This window comes from Aspergillus versicolor (genome assembly GCF_001890125.1).
Source record: "Aspergillus versicolor CBS 583.65 unplaced genomic scaffold ASPVEscaffold_6, whole genome shotgun sequence".
NCBI lineage: Eukaryota > Fungi > Ascomycota > Eurotiomycetes > Eurotiales > Aspergillaceae > Aspergillus > Aspergillus versicolor.
Window position 1 is genome coordinate 397,502 of NW_024467529.1, and position 15,786 is coordinate 413,287.

The 15,786-nt window shown below is 50.7% G+C and overlaps 7 protein-coding genes across 7 annotated transcripts; 3 read left to right on the top strand and 4 right to left on the bottom strand.

Annotated features, from left to right (window-relative positions):
• The first annotated feature begins 100 nt into the window (after positions 1-100).
• ASPVEDRAFT_42667 (oxidoreductase, short chain dehydrogenase/reductase family) lies at positions 101-1,414 on the top strand. The gene is made up of 4 exons (XM_040812636.1): positions 101-369; positions 425-720; positions 790-1,087; positions 1,153-1,414. Exons 1-4 carry the CDS (start codon positions 322-324, stop codon positions 1,240-1,242), a joined length of 732 nt encoding a protein of 243 aa, XP_040668915.1. The 5' UTR covers positions 101-321; the 3' UTR covers positions 1,243-1,414.
• On the bottom strand, positions 1,375-2,788 carry ASPVEDRAFT_72892 (alpha/beta hydrolase). The gene is made up of 2 exons (XM_040816175.1): positions 2,311-2,788; positions 1,375-2,254 (listed from the first exon to the last, which is right to left on the bottom strand). Exons 1-2 carry the CDS (start codon positions 2,649-2,651, stop codon positions 1,576-1,578), a joined length of 1,020 nt encoding a protein of 339 aa, XP_040668916.1. The 5' UTR covers positions 2,652-2,788; the 3' UTR covers positions 1,375-1,575.
• A 156-nt stretch (positions 2,789-2,944) lies between these two features.
• ASPVEDRAFT_42669 (putative endo-1,3(4)-beta-glucanase) lies at positions 2,945-4,589 on the top strand. The gene has a single exon (XM_040812637.1). The coding sequence runs from the start codon at positions 3,030-3,032 to the stop codon at positions 4,254-4,256; it is 1,227 nt and encodes a 408-aa protein (XP_040668917.1). The 5' UTR covers positions 2,945-3,029; the 3' UTR covers positions 4,257-4,589.
• A 331-nt stretch (positions 4,590-4,920) lies between these two features.
• Positions 4,921-7,279, top strand: ASPVEDRAFT_92734 (GMC family oxidoreductase; the record flags this gene model as incomplete). Its single annotated transcript, XM_040818759.1, has 2 exons — positions 4,921-6,612; positions 7,040-7,279. Coding segments are annotated over 2 exons (1,932 nt in total), but the record flags the coding sequence as incomplete, so codon positions are not given.
• A 1,404-nt stretch (positions 7,280-8,683) lies between these two features.
• ASPVEDRAFT_84611 (uncharacterized protein) lies at positions 8,684-10,936 on the bottom strand (the record flags this gene model as incomplete). Its single annotated transcript, XM_040817570.1, has 4 exons — positions 8,684-9,467; positions 9,536-10,336; positions 10,401-10,564; positions 10,613-10,936. 4 exons carry the CDS (start codon positions 10,934-10,936, stop codon positions 8,684-8,686), a joined length of 2,073 nt encoding a protein of 690 aa, XP_040668919.1.
• Positions 10,937-11,735: 799 nt separating this feature from the next.
• ASPVEDRAFT_194589 (GFA family protein) lies at positions 11,736-13,002 on the bottom strand. The gene has a single exon (XM_040809163.1). The coding sequence runs from the start codon at positions 12,947-12,949 to the stop codon at positions 11,897-11,899; it is 1,053 nt and encodes a 350-aa protein (XP_040668920.1). The 5' UTR covers positions 12,950-13,002; the 3' UTR covers positions 11,736-11,896.
• Positions 13,003-13,319: 317 nt separating this feature from the next.
• Positions 13,320-15,597, bottom strand: ASPVEDRAFT_84613 (MFS transporter; the record flags this gene model as incomplete). The annotated part of the gene is made up of 15 exons (XM_040817571.1): positions 13,320-13,388; positions 13,436-13,542; positions 13,597-13,626; positions 13,685-13,745; positions 13,797-13,844; positions 13,903-13,990; positions 14,046-14,215; positions 14,265-14,353; positions 14,407-14,611; positions 14,662-14,743; positions 14,793-14,929; positions 14,975-15,192; positions 15,240-15,312; positions 15,358-15,398; positions 15,444-15,597. 15 exons carry the CDS (start codon positions 15,595-15,597, stop codon positions 13,320-13,322), a joined length of 1,572 nt encoding a protein of 523 aa, XP_040668921.1.
• Between the last annotated feature and the right edge of the window lie 189 nt (positions 15,598-15,786).

Consider the following 15,786-nt stretch of genomic DNA (forward strand, 5'->3'; position numbering starts at 1 on the left):
AAGCTTATCGATAGCGGTTGCTGCCTTGCAGCCTGGTGCATGACCACTGCCTCAGGCTGCAATGTTGTCATCGGGTCTTTGGATTCTCCAACGTTTGTCCCTCGTCCCTCATCGCCGATGGTGATATCCATGATTATAAATCAAACACGACATCGTGCTGCAGATTTGCCAATTAGTGATCACTTAATTTGCGTGCTAGCCTACGTAACTGTCTTATAAAACCGGGTGACCCGGTCGAGCAAACTGCAAAGCTCTTGTCTACTTAATCTACTCTGCGCTTCATATACTTACCCCACTCCAGCTGTATAACTTCTGATCAGAATGGCCACCAAACCGCTTGCAATCATCGCTGGTGTCGGTCCCGGAACAGTATGCCGTTTCCTATCCTCGCATACTATACGCCGGTCACTGCTAACCAACCCAGGGCGCCAGCATCGCACGCAAGTTCGCACTGGCATACTCCGTCGTAGTCCTAGCACGTAACCCAGCCAACTACAACAGTCTTGTCAGCGAGATCACCTCCGCTGGCGGCCAGGCCCTAGGCATCAGTGCGGACGTGTCCGACTCCAGCAGTCTAAAGGCAGCCTTTGAGAAGATCTCTCAACAGTACAAGGACAGTCCTCTCGCAGCCGCGGTCTTCAACTCTGGCGGCGGGTTTGTCCGGAAGCCATTCCTGGAACTCACCGAGGACGAGTTCGCGGCTGGGTATAAGAGCCAGGGGTATGTTTATTTTTATCCTTATCACCGAACCTGCTAGTTCATAGATGACATATTGACAACCGATAACAGGATCGGCGCCTTCAACTTCGCCCAAAGCACGCTCCCGCTCCTTCAAAAGTCCACAGGACTGCAACACCCACCAACCCTAATCTTCACCGGCGCAACAGCAAGCGTCAAAGGCTCGGCGAACTTCGCGGCCTTTGCAACGGGCAAGTTCGCCCTGCGCGCGCTGGCTCAGTCGCTGGCCCGTGAGTTCGGGCCGAAGGGCGTCCATGTCTCCCATGTTATCATTGACGGGGTGATTGATATCCCCCGGACGAAGGACTGGGCGAATGAGCATGAGGATGGGAAGTTGGATCCTGGTGCTGTATGTTTGAGTCCCGCCCCTATCCCCACTCCTTCTGGGTATTTGGTACTGATTTGTGGATGTAGATTGCGGATGCGTACTGGCACTTGCATACGCAGCCGCGAACGACGTTTGGATTTGAGTTGGATCTTCGTCCGTATGTTGAGAAGTGGTAAGAGATGATCTTAGGTCCTATTGGAGGAAGTGTGATTGTCTAACTGGATGTTGCCTGTAATCTCAATGAATTATTTTATGCGCTATGAATATTCAGAATTCCGTTACTGTCCATAAACAAGGCTAAACCACGTAGTAAAATAATTATGCAGTTCTACAATTCTGTAGCAATGGTATGCCTATTGAGTTACAAACGCCGAAGCATTTGAAGCACTGAGTTGAGACGCCTTCGAGCTTGGAAGCTGGTTTTTCTATAATTTAGTAACTAATGCATCACTGACTTGCATACAGTCAAACACCGGTACGAACACCGAGACACACAATCAAACGCCGAATCATTTAGACCCCGTAACCCTATCCTTTACAAACTGAACGCTGACCGCATTCGCCTCTTCAGCAACAGGAAACCCCGGTACCGCAGTAAACCCGTGAGTAGCCCCAGGATAGATCTTAACAATGCTCTCCGCACCAGCGATACTCCACTTCGAGCCCATGAGGATTGTATCATCAACGAGGGGATCATCTGTCCCGACGACAAACAACGCAGGAGGAAGGCCAGTGGGTGACTTCGCAGCAAGTCCAGCTAGATCCGCGTAGATTGGGGAGATAGAAGGATCCCTGCATTGCTCAGGAGTTTTACCAGGTAGAAATGCGCCGCGGAAGCGCTCCATAGCTGCCCGGTCGATCATGACTGGTTGGGTTATTGTCGTGAGAGAAGGAAGGCCTAGGGTCGGGTCGTATACTCCATACTGGAGGGCTAGACCTTCGATGGCATGAGACGGTCGGCTGGCCAGGAGGTGAAACGTAGTTAGGACAACGAGGTATGCTCCGGCTGACTCTCCGCCCATGAAGCGGACAGGGCCGTACTTCTCGGGATGGTCGATCAAGTACTGGGCCGCATCAATGCAGTCGTCGACGGCTGCTGGGTATGGATTTTCAGGCGCGTGACGGTATCCAACGGATATGGCAGTCAATTGGCAGCCATTGGCATACCTTTGTAGGACTTTGTCAGAGCTTGGAGGCTGTTAGTCTAGTGCTTCGTACTCTGATATCTATAAGCAGACGCTCACATCTTCTCGTCCCCCAGGACCCATCCGCCCCCATGGGCATGAAGGAACACACCTTCACTGGGTTGGCCGTTGTCGGGCTTGTAAATGCGTATCGGTATTAGACGAGAGGAGTCTCGAGAAGGAAGGGTAGCATCTGTGGCGCCGGGAAGAAACGTCGGCGCCGGTAGCGCGAGTTTGCCTTGGAGATGCATCTCACGGTACGTAGCAGCGCCAACTTCGTGCCAGCGGGGTCCCTTGGTTGTGATATTTCTGACAAAGTTGTTCACTTGTTTGGTGGTTTCGCTGACATTGTCAGGACGAAACCTGGAGGCATCGATGGTCAAGTCACTCTGTATAGACATGGTCGTAGATGCCAGGGAGATAGAAAATGAAGATATTGACCCATTGTGGAACTGTCTTGCATACTTATAATACACCAAGTGGCTTATGGTTCCTGACTCGCAAGAGAAGAAGAAGAAGTTGTTTGCACTGAATCCCGCCCCCACGAGAGCTCCAATGATCGTCCGGAAAGCTGCCTAAACAGGCCGTGCAAACCATAAAATCTGACCGTGACGCACCGACAAACACGCCGAGACCGACAATGACTCAGCACGAGCTCCCCACACGGAGATCCTGCCGACTCCTCCGACTCCGACTCAACACCAGCAGGTGACGCTGCTATCAACAGCTTCAATATCGGGATACTATACCTCCGTTGCCGTCTTCAACGAGCAACCGCAATGGCCACCAACGATGGGTCCCCACAGACAGGGGAGCCCTCGGCACCGCCCAAGACCTTCTCCCTTCCTCCCGTCTTCGAACCCGGCGTTCAATTCAACCCCAATCTCATCTACCGCCCCGACCCGATCACACTGCTCACCTTCCTGGGGACAGAACGATGGCACCGGAGAGTGATCGGAACGACCGCTCGCATTGCCGAAGTTAGCAGTATAGATATTAACCGGTCTCTCACACAGTCCGAGCTCGATTTCTACCTCGAAAACACCAGCAAAACCCTCTACCAAGCCCGCACCGGCGGCCCTCTGGGTTTTCTTGCCGGAGGCATCAATGCCGCTATGATTTTACAACGAGACAAGACGATAGAGCGGTATGCGTCGGCAGACCCGGGACTGTCCTTGGGAAAGCGGTATCTCGAGGGCATAAAGAACATGTACAAGCTAGACCCTACTGCCTTCCGGGTGGTGACAGCGGCCGTACTGTCTCGACTAGGACTTTGGACTTGCGGATTGTGGATTGTTTCAAATGCGTATGCGCTTTCAAGTGGCGTCGGCCGGATAGCGACGGACCCGCGGGTGAAGGAGATTTTTGAAGACCGACAGAGCCAGGACCCGAAGGTGGTACGGGAGCGGCATCGCAACGCACACTTGGTGAAGACTCAATTGAGTCGTCAGCGGGCACGGGGCGAAGTCCCTACTGCCCAGGAGGGGAGTGCCGAGGGGGAGTGGCATGATGGCCCAACAGATATACCCTCCCCGCGGACATCGAGCCCGGGAATCAACGACTATCACCCGCCGCCTGTTCAAAATCAGAGCAAGGGAGGAGATTTCTTCGATGACGACGCCAGTCCTATCGCTCCAGACTACCGAGATGCTGCTCCACAGGGAAGCGCTTGGGATCGCATCCGACGACAGAACCAGGTTCAATATTCCACTACGCCACAGCCAGAGACTTCAAGGATACGCCGGACTCCTTATGAAGAGAGCCAACCACCGTCAGACTACCAGGATAGTCAATCACAAGGGAGCACATGGGATCGTCTCCGTTCTCAAGGGCCCCAGTCACAGCCCAGCGGTTCTCGCTCGCAGGCTGGTGTATCCGACTGGAACACCGACAGCAGACAGGATAAAGAGCGCGCTCAGGCCGATTTTGATCGGATGCTCGACGTTGAGCGGAACAGGGGAAGCGACTCGGACCCTGGCACTAAGCGCACGGGGTGGTGGAGCTAGATGTTTGACTACCAGCTTCGTTGGCAGATTGCAGATTTGGGCACGGTCAAGGGTGACTTAGTTACTGGACATACTGTATTTCTATTCAAGCAACAAACTGATTTGTGCTGTATCTCCTGAATACCGCTGCACCTATGGTATGTATTACTTTACGTCAATTAACCCAGCTCTATACGTAGTCTCGTTGTGAGAGGCTCCTTTTACGGACTTGTTACGCATTCCTCTAGTTGGTTGGCACGTAGTGTATTTTATGTTGTAAAACCTGTGAGGAGTTATAAACCATTATTGAAATAACTAATAAATGACAAGGGGAGGATGAAGATTTAATAGCAAGTTTGCTCCTTTCGTAATGCGTAGCCCTAAGTCGTCAGGGAATCAACCCACAATTGAGTTAACCGCAGACAGAAAGAACAATGAACAAGAGATTATTATAACGATCGCCCAGGGTAAAATCACTATTATGTCGGAGCCGGAGCTTATAGCCTTGTGGGCACGGCAGGAGCAATGCTGGATCCACTGTATGTATGGCAACTACATGCATCTCATGTCAGCCGTTCTGCTTAGAATAACCATGATCATACATTTAACCATCATCAGGTACTCAAAAGTTTGAATATTCGTTGCCCCCGGAAATTCGTCCCGCAGACTTGAACCCTTGTTCACCATGAAACTGGCAAACCTTCTTCTCGCTCTGAGTCACTCGTTTACCTTTGCTTCTGCAGCAAGGTTCCGATACCCAGACAGCGACTATGTTATTGTTGGAGCAGGACCAGCAGGGTACGTCCTAGCCAATCGCCTATCCCAAGATCCAAATATCACCATCACACTTCTGGAGGCTGGGCCGGATGGCAAGGACGATGCCGATGTCTACACCCCTGGATTTGCTGGCAGACTCCAGAACAGTCAGTATTCGTGGAATTACACCTCTCAGCCTGATCCACGGCGTGGCAACATTACACCCCCCTTCCCACAAGGGCGTGGCCTAGGTGGTGGCACTTCTATCAACTTCATGTCGTATTCTCGAGGAGCAGCCAGCGTGTACGACCAGTGGGCGAAGGAGTCTGGCAACGACAGACTGAGTTTCGGAAAGCTTCTCCAGATGTTTCAACTCTCTACAAACCTAACTATGCCGTCCCTGACTGATTACCCCACCGCCGCAAACCCTGCCGTATACGGAAACGGGCCACTACAAGTTAGCTACGAGATAAATGCCACCGGGACTGAACCATTTTGGGGTGATGCGATGGCCACAAGTATCTCACCGAATGTACCTCTTATTGACCCAACTGATGGGCGTTCCATTGGCCGAGTCAATGGTGGCCCGCACACCATAAACCTCCTGACGGGGCATCGATCGTCTGCCCAAGCTTCGTACGGTTCGGCCTTATTGGCTCGGAAGAATGTAAAAATTATAACTGGTGCTGAAGCTACCAAGATCCACGTCTGGTATGGGAAGGCGGCCTTGGTTGAGTACATATCATCGAACGACGGCTCGAATAATACCGTGTGGGCCAGGAGAGAGGTCATCGTCAGCGCAGGCGCAATCGGATCCCCCAAACTTCTTATGCTCTCGGGTATTGGTCCCAGGAAGCATCTAGAGGACCTGGGGATCTCAGTTGTAAAAGACATCCCAGACGTGGGCGACCATCTGCATGACCATCACAATGCAGTCGTCATGGTACAGATCCCAGAGAACATTACCACTTCGTTCACGCTTCAAAACAACAAAACTCTCCTCGCAGAGGCTGAAGAACAGTTTAAAGCAAATGGAACGGGCCCATTGTCACATATCCTAAGCTCCAGCTATGTAACGGAACGGCCACCAGATGCTTTCCTGGACGCTATCAACTCACCCTTTCATAAAGCTCTTCCCAAGGACCGACCCATACTGTACTACTCCTATACAACATCGGCAATGGCTGCCAACCCCCAGAACGCAAATGTGATATCCGGATATGTTAGTCTGATACAGCCAGAAGGGCACGGGTCTGTCAGACTAGCTAGCACCGACTATCGTGACGCACCGCTTATTTTCTCCAACTACTGGGGATCCGATGCGGATCTGGCGTTGCAGTTATACGGGTATAAGAAACTACGCGGTGCAATGGCATCCAAAATCATAGCCCCTATAGTGAAAGGTGAACTGTTTCCAGGCCCTCAAGCCCAGACTGACGAGGAGCTGACCCGGGCAATGCTATCAAGTGCATGGTCATTCCACCATCCCAGCGGAACATGTGCGCTGGGAAAAGTTGTCGACTCCCAGTTTCGCATTCCGGGTATAAGGGGCTTGCGTATAGTGGACTCCAGCGTGCTCCCGTCCCAGCCAACCTGCCATATGTCGGGGCCAGTCTATGCTGTAGCCGAGCTGGCAGCACACATGATCCAGGAAGATTGGAAGGATCGTGCCAGTAACCAAACCGTGCTGGCTTAGATGGTGGATTGAGATTATGGTGGGATGATTGGACCGGATTGAACATCAACATCTCTAAATAGTAATGCATACGCAGTGTAAAGTCAACTCGTGCCATGGTACAACAGCATTATGCTTCCCAGGAACAGCATTATACTTTTCCAGGAACAGCTGTCTTAGTGACGCAGTATGAAGTTCGTCTCGCTTCTCATTCTGCATCCTCCACCTTTCATCATACTCTATATTGAATACTCTATACTAAATAACGCTGTTCTGGAAGTCGCTGAAAACCATCACTATACAAGACTATCAACTATCCAAATATATCTACTATACTATATAAAAACACCACTGCCAAATGGCACCTGTCAAGCTCTCTCAGAACCCTCAAACCTCTCCCCAGGAGAGACGAGCCCTCCTTAAGAACACCGACCAAGTCAAAGGCGTGATGCCCATCGAAACCTACCTCGAACGCCTGGAGCCCTACCGCTCGTCAACACTCAGCTGGCCCTATCCACACAACATCCTACCAGCAGAACCAACCACAACCAAACAAATCGAGCAGCACCGCAGCGCTATACTCGAGATTCTACACTCCCACAACTTCCCACCACCCCAATACCTCCAGTTCTCTATCCACAGCGCAACAAAACAGCTTTACCACAGCAAACCCGTCCAAGTCCTCCGCCTCGCCTACATCACAGACCCAGAAAGCAAGACCGCTCCCACGGTCCCAGCAAACCTCGATCCACCCCGCGACGAAATAACAACCCTCCTAAACAACGACGGAATCAACGTACATACCGAAATCATCTTCGTGAACCAAGTCTTCGAACCAACCTGCTTCCCTATTGCGAATGACGACCCCGCTGCAGAGGCATTTGAACACGCCCGCCGCAGTATCAATAGGGTTGTTTCGAGACTTAGGGATAAATGGTCCATGGTTAAGATGTTTAATGTTGGTGTTACAGTTGAATCTGCTATACCTACGGTCGTTGTCCAGGTGAATCCGCGGACTGAGGCTGATTGGGAGGGGATGGTGAGGGAGATGCTTTCCCATATCCCAAAGACTGAATATCATGACTGTAATGAAGTTATGGATATGAAGATGGAGATAGGCGTCGAGTTCGTGACAGGGAAGGTTGTCAAGCCGATTGAGTACCCGGAGCAGAAGGACGAGGAGGATGAGGCAGAGGATCCTGTGGATAGTGAAGAGTGTGAAGTGATTAGGGAAAATGCTGATGTGATTGTTGGACGGCTTCTTGAGCTATCTGGGGAGAGGAAGGACTGGGTTATTGAACGGATGGGAGAAGTGGAGAAGAGGAAGGTGGAATGATATTGTGCCATATATTTGCCTGTCTCTTTGTTCCATATGTTGGTTACGCTCGTTATGTGCCTGTTACATGCCTGTTATATGTTCGTTATATCTTTTTATACCTTGTATACATGTCCAATGTATTATATTTGACCCAAGTTGAATGTCCAGCCTCATGTACTCGAAATGAGCCATAACTTCAATGAAGCTGTTTTCATCACCCGATAGTATGAGAGGAATAATAAATGACGCAGTAACAAGTAGATGTTTTAAATACAACAGCTCGGCCAGCTAACCCGTGGTGTCCATAAACAGGACCCCAGATATACATCAACGCCGCGCCCTCGCTTTTCTCCCTCCCCGTGGCGTTACCCACATTAACCACATGCCCATCCGTATAATGCTCAAGTCCAGTGTGTCATCCATCAGATCGTGCAATGGAGATAGCGTGGGGTCTCCAGTAAGAAAAGTACACTTCTTTAGGTTGGTAAATATCAGACTTCTTGGCCTGGGCAGTTCGTATAATTGATGAAAGTGGTAGGCGATAGGGCTATCTATACCTAGCCCGGGACCGAGGTGGGATTTAGCGGACAGGCTGGAAAACAGCCACTGGATGCTGATTTGTATTGTAATCTCCTATAGGTATACTCCGTACATAATTCGTCTCATGGTCGAGAGCGATGAGATAGGACAGTTCTGAACTCATTGGTACTGACGCCCATCCTCAGGCACCTCGACCTCATCAGCAGAGAACGTGCAATGCCGCAGGGCCCCTTCAAGGGGAAGCGCCCCCCATTTAAGCGGCATGAATTCCATTCCCTCGGGTGGGTTCAGGTCCTGCCGGTGGTCAAATTCGTCGAGATTCGGGTTATACTTAGGGTGGCAAGCCGCGGCAATAGCCAGGCTGCAGCTATCGGCAACATACATGCCCGATGCAAATTTCATGCAGCTCAGGGCGACCAAGCAGACGAACATGAAGGTCCAGACTGCCATGCTACTGACGATTGCAACGGGGGTATATCCACACGTCGCAAGGTCACGGTCTGGATTGCGTGCAAAGCCTTCGTCATAGGCTTCGATCCCCACGAGGAACAAGCTTTGCGAAATAAGCCAGTGCAGGACCGCAGAGGCGGCCATGAGGGGCATGGCGTAGCGGTATGGCAGCGAGAGGAAATACCTACTACGCTGTGCGTACTGTGGATTCCAGGACACGCGGAGGCCTCTCCGTGATACGGCGTATTGGCTCCACTCTGCGGCGAGTGCCATGGTTGTTACAACGCCATTTAGGATGAAGTATAGCGTCGAGAACACGAGCTGTGGGATATTGGCTATGATGGTGTTTTTGATCATGGATGTTGGCCAGTCCGCGCCTTTGATTAGGGCTTGCGCGTTGATGGCCCCAAACTCGGCGTCCCAGACCCCGCGACCATCTGAGCCCAGCCCCAGGGCTAGAAGAAACCCACATATGCCGAGGGCTATAGCCCAGCTGGAACGGAAAGATGTTAGTTATAGCGTTTACGGATTTGCAGCCCACAGGCCTGGGGATTTGCTCACAGTATCACAACGCCCACCCGTTTACCGTGGGATACAGCAGAGTACCACCTCTTTCGATGTGCTTGATAAACCAACGGCCAATGACGCAGGTTACAGGCAGTGTACCCGTCGTGTACTGCTCTTACCTTCCTTGCAGACATCAAACATTTGCCCAGGCTGTGTCCGTCGGGCCGGCGTAAGAACGAGGCCACGGCGTCTCCGGTCGTAAGCAGAGGTAATTCCGACGTTGTAACAGACATATAGCATAATATGGCGGCTTTGATAAAGTTGACGGCAATAACAGTTATCGTAAGCGGGAGGGAATACTGCAGCTTGCAGTGCTCTGGTAGCGGCGCGCTGAGGCAGGAAGTCACGGTGTAGTTCCGACTATCCCCGTGTACAACCCAGGCATCCTGCTCTGCCTCGGAGTAAAGGTTGGGTAGATACGCGCTGCACCAGTTGGTCGGATCTTCCGGGCACATCCACCTGTATGGATCGCCTCCGGGCGGAGGCTGCTGAGACGGCACATACACATCCTGGAACCCAACCCTCTCGTAGCCAGATGTTGCATTAACGTCTTCGGTGATGAGTATCAGGCCACCATGCTTTGTCTGATAGGTAGTTGCATAAGCGGTGATGCAGTCAGCTGCGTCAAGTCGGATCAGGGTTTTATTTTGTGCGCAAGAATAAAGCCAGGCGAAAGCATCAGCATATGCCCAGCCCATCCCAATGTCCTCTGGGGCCGGAATATCAAGGGAATCAGGACCGGCGAACACCGTATACGAGTAAGCTGCCGTGGTAGAGAAGATGGTGGAGTTGTATCTAGCGAGAGAGCCGGAGCTTTAGTTAAAAGCATTCCAACCCAAAGGTCGTTCCTGATACTTACACAAGGTGGAGAGGAAGAGACGAGAGCACCAGGCACATCCACAGAACTGTGCGCTTAACAGGGATGTAAAAGAGATTGCGAACACTAGGAACACCGATATCAAGCCAGATACCTTTTTCATGGGCCTGGTCAATATCCTTTCTTGTTGGCGCGCAGAGGCATTGCTGCTACACCGTCAGTGCAACCGCCTCACCCAGAAGTCCTCTACGTACCATGCCATAGTTACTTGCACCCAGGAGCGTGGTACTGAGGATATTGATCAGAAAATGCAGTCCTGTACCCAGATGGCGCACGCGATCGCAATCGCCCTCGTAGAGCATCCCACGGCCCTCCGTGAGACGATCTCGCGCGACAACCCATAGCAGAAAGCCCAGATTGAACGCGAAAACAAGAATGGAGGCAGCCGATGCGAGGGCCAGCGTGAGCCTTGCCCCTGAAAACCACCTGCGGAGTCGACCTTGCCTCCGGCGGGCTTTATCGCGACTCGCCCCTTGCGAGTGGTTTAATGGTATTAGTTCATGGTCTTCTTCGCGCATATCGTCAAGTTACACTGGATGACAGGACGCAGAGTAGGTTCGTAGCGACAGAAGCATTCGGGGGACTTCCTGCTGGGAAATAATTGAGGCTCGCTTTGGCTTATTCGCAGCCTCATCTCGCTAGGTTGGTGGCTGTTTCAACCAAAGGCTGTCGCATAATCGCACAGACAGTGGCTTGCCTGCGCCCCTTGTCTCCTATTAAAATCCATATACCTATCAAAAGTACCTTATTGCTCAATGGCTCGCAAGAGCTAACCCGCAAAGGCTATTAGGTGGAGATTGTGCAGCGTTATTTGATAGTACAGGTATACACTAGGAGCTGAGAACCGCCAACCGAGGTCGCAATCACTATTCTCTGAAGAATAAAAGGTTACAATGTCCATCATCATCTTTTCATCTGAAAACCGGTTGACCCATAGTCTCGTGCTATCTTCACCTGTTCCCTTCGTGCTCGCCTCTCCATTTCCGCCACCAAATCTGTATCATTCAGAACCGCTTCTGCCTCAGGCCCTTGGCTGAGTACTGCAAGAGAGCTGTTCTTCCATGTGGGTATTTCCCACAGAGAACTGGCTTGATTCCACACCGTCACGTAGAAGAAAAGCGCCCCGCCTATCAGCATCATGCCGTGAAGCACAATCCAGCCCCAATGGGTCTTATAGTACTGTGTCCGTGTTCCCGTGTGCCCGAGTACAACAGTCCCATATAAGTCGTCATCGACGCTCGCGCGGATCTCATTTGTTGCAACTCGTCAAACTCCAGGCTTGCCAGTTCACTATCAGAGTTATAATCAAAGAACGGCAGAGAACAGAGAGCCCGAGGTCTAGGTAGTGTATTTGGGGATTGCAAGTACGAGTAATTGTATACTTTCCAGGTCACTAAATAGAATATTAACTAGAAACTTCTGCCGACAGATACATGCCCTAACTTGGCCATCCATACACTGTACGAGTGCTACAGATATCAATCATCAACATCATCATGAGTCTCAGCACCGACAGCAAAGTCCCTACTCTGACCATGCATCCTAACCCCCCACTCCCTCAACCCCTCCTCCAACCCCCTCGTGAAGCGAGAATCATACTGCAATCCATCTTCAACAAACCCCACTCTAGCCGTCCTCCAAACCGCCCAGTTATTAAGCATAACACCCTCAGGGGCATGCAGAATCCCAGTCGCAACATCAACAATCCCAGGCCGAGTCTTGTGGGAGTAAAACACCGTCGTACCGCACGTCCCACAGAACGTCCTCCATACCCCTTCACTCGACTCATACGCTTTAAGCGACCCAAATAGCAAATCCGCAGGTGGACGTGGCGTTATATGATCCGTAGGGACGAACATCCACATAATCACATTCGACCCAGTCACAAGTCGACAGTCAGAGCAGACGTCTACCAGTGCAAGCCATTTGCTCGTGTCGGATGGATCGATCCACTTTTTGGATGATGGGGAATTAATGTATTCCTTTCTTGGTCGGGAGATGGTAAACGAGACACCACCGCAGTGGCATTCTGCTAAGAGCTCGTTAGATTCGGTAGGAAGAGACTCCTTTGACTCTGGGTCAGGATTCCAGATCTCGATATCTCTGCCATTTACCATAGGAAGAAGACTTGATATGCCTCCATCCCGGGTAGAGTGGGTGAACGCATGGGACTGAATCTCGTACCAGCCCTCGTTAGAATTCGCATCGAAGAGGGCAGTTGAGATGAACCAGTCCTTGTTATCAAGGTCTCGATCTCCAATATGGCAGCCACAGGTGGTACAGAAGAACCGGGCGGAAAGTGCATTGGGATGCACATAAGCAGTCAGATTGTCGATACTGGACGGCGCGATAAATTCAGGTGCGATTCCAGATGGTAGAGGGGCATGGAACGAGCAGGGTGCACCATGGGTGCGACGGCAGACGGTGCAGCTGCAGAGATGCACCTTTAGTGGGAGCTGATCTGTGGGGAGGGTAAGGGTGTAGTGCACGGCCTTGCAGAGACAGGCGGCGGTTAGGGTTTTGGAAGCCATTAGATCTTCTGTCGAGACAAGAGACAAGGAATGAGGTTGGAATATCAAGCCAGATGTAAATTGGAGTGATGTAATATCTGGTGAGGGGGAGGGGCAGCTCGTATTCAACGCAGTCATATTGCTATTTTAAGATTCAGCCGCATTTGAAAGATATCTTGTTAATACAACGAGAGAGATGACCTGGAGAATTTCCTTTACGTGTTATGCTATTATATGCCACCGAACCATACTATTATAGTGGGCCTGTTTGCTATAATAGCCCAGGCCACCTCCAGAAATACCTTGCAACTCCTTTGCCTCAAATCAACTATACCTCCAGTATCTTAGCATCGCCATATTCTAAACGTCCTTAGATACATAAAAGCCCGTTCTAAAAAACACCAGCCTTTCCAAGATTCCCCTTCCCAACCCGCCTCAGCCGCTGGCCGAATATGTAGATCTAGATATATCATCAGCACATTTCACCACCCAGGGTTAGAAACTTACAAGAGGCAAGAACGGCACCCCAAGTCCCAAAGAGAGAAAGGCGAGGAGCCCAACTCCCCAGTCAACACCCAGTGCATCAAAGAGTCTCGAGCCAAAGAGAGGGAATGCTTGGTGTCACAGTTAGTACAGCTGCTATTAGCATCTCACTTTCGAATACTTACCACCGGCAAACATGAAGCGTAGGAAACCAACTATTATATCCAGTCAGACGGCCTTGAATTTGTTTAGTTGCAAAATGGGATAACCTACCAGCAGCAATGGCGGACGCGGCGTACTCGAAGCAGTCGACGATATAGAGTTGGATGGCAAGCTAGATGGTCAACATACCTGATAGTCTTGTACTCAGGTATTCAAGGCTTACAAATATATTCATTGCACCAAGTGAGAAGATCAACAACCCGAGCAGTGGCTGTAAGTCGAGTCTGTTAGCGGAACGATACTGGAGGCGGGACCATTTGACAACCAACCACGATGAAGTGTACACGGAGCGCAGTGAAGCCATAGATAAACAGTCCTGCAGCCAGGACCAGTGCTCCTGGAAACGCAGATACCAATCTAGAACCGGATATTAGTATTATGTGCGATAGTAAAGAAAGTAAAAGGAGAATACCTAGACTCCGGATTATATCCCTTCTCAGACCGCATCTGACGCTGATAAACATAATCTAGTAGTTTCATTGTTGCAAATAGGCCGATAATGTTCCCGATTCCCTGGGCCAGGAGGTCGACACCGACGATGCCAGCGCTGTGTCCGTAGCCGAGGGAGAAGATTTCTGAGAACTGAATCAAGTATCAACATTATGCTTTGTGAACACTAGGGTATCCATACCGTTGTGACTAGGAGGTATAGCTCTCCAAAGACAAAAGCATAATATATCGATAGGAGACAAAGAACGGGGTCAAGGACGAGATACAGAACTGCATAGCGTGAGAACTTCTACAACCAGAGTACATTCGCTTGATGCACTCACCAGGCCGAATAGCTTTGGATAGCACTTGGCCAGCCCTAGGCCTTTTGCTCTGATCGTGACCGAGATCCAGGTCAAAGACTGTATAGAAATTCCTGCCAGGTTCAGCTACACGCGCCTTGCGGACCTTTCGCTGTAGGACGGTAGGTGCGTGGGATTCATGCATCCATAGCAAAGCTACGGCTCCTGCAGCGGCTGCAGCCATAGCCTGGACAACTGGTATTAGTGGAGGACACAACGATATTCGGGGATGCTCACCGGAATCCAACAAGTCCAGCGCCATGAAGCTCGCTCAGACATCCAGCCGCCACAGACAGGACCGAGAACAGGGCCGATGATTCTATTAACTCAGTAAAGGCAGAAAGTATGGTTACGCCAAGACAACTAACATTCCAGTAGTAATAAGACCGGAGGCTTTCACCCGTCCTTTGATGTCCCAGATATCAGCCAGGATTCCGCCGAAAATGCTCATGCCTGCAGAACCACCGAGTCCGGCTAGTAGACGGCACACTGATAGTTGAGCTACCTAGGCAAATTAGTATTCGAGGCAATAAATAGAAGAAATACGAACCGTCTGTGAAAAACCACTGCCAATCGAAAATCCAACGAAGATGAAATTTCCAATATGAACAATAATAGTCCGTCCGTAAAGCTCTCCCAACGGCGCAAGAAAGAGAGGCCCAATGGCAAAGGAAAACAAGAATATGGAAACCTGGAGGGCTCCAACGGTGGCATCGGAAATGTCAAGGTCATCCATGACGAGCAGGAGTGCCGGGGCAAAGATGGTACCTAGGAAATGTCAAGGTGGTTGAATCAAATGGTTGGGATAATCTCACTGGCAAAGGGAGGGATAAAGCAGAATATTGCTGTGAAGGCAGTAGTTGCCCACTTGCGTTTCACTGTCCATTTCTATCATGATCAGAGAGGTTCACGGATATTGGACCGGTGTCTTACTTGAGGGTTTTCGCCTGCATCGGAATCCAGCGTGATGAGGTCTAGAATAGTCAGATATGGTCCCTGATGGACAGCATAGAACTCACCTGGATCCAAGCCGCTTAGATCCTCTCCGTCGTAGAATGCCTTTGCAATAGTGGTACCAGGGACTGTTTGCTTCTGATATTCTGCCGAAACAAGAGCTTTCCTCGAGGCAGGCTGGTCAAGGGGGTTCGCCCGATCTATAGCGCCTGTTGCCATGGTAGCATATACACCCTATTTATATGAAAGCAAACTGGAAAGAGTACTGTTAATAGATTGTGAGAGCTAGACTGCAGAGTTGGCCCCTACTTATACCCGCCCTGGGCATATATTCACTACAGCCCTCACCCGATGTCCGACACATACATTCCGTGACAATTCTTGTAGGAAGGCAGTATAGATTCTTGG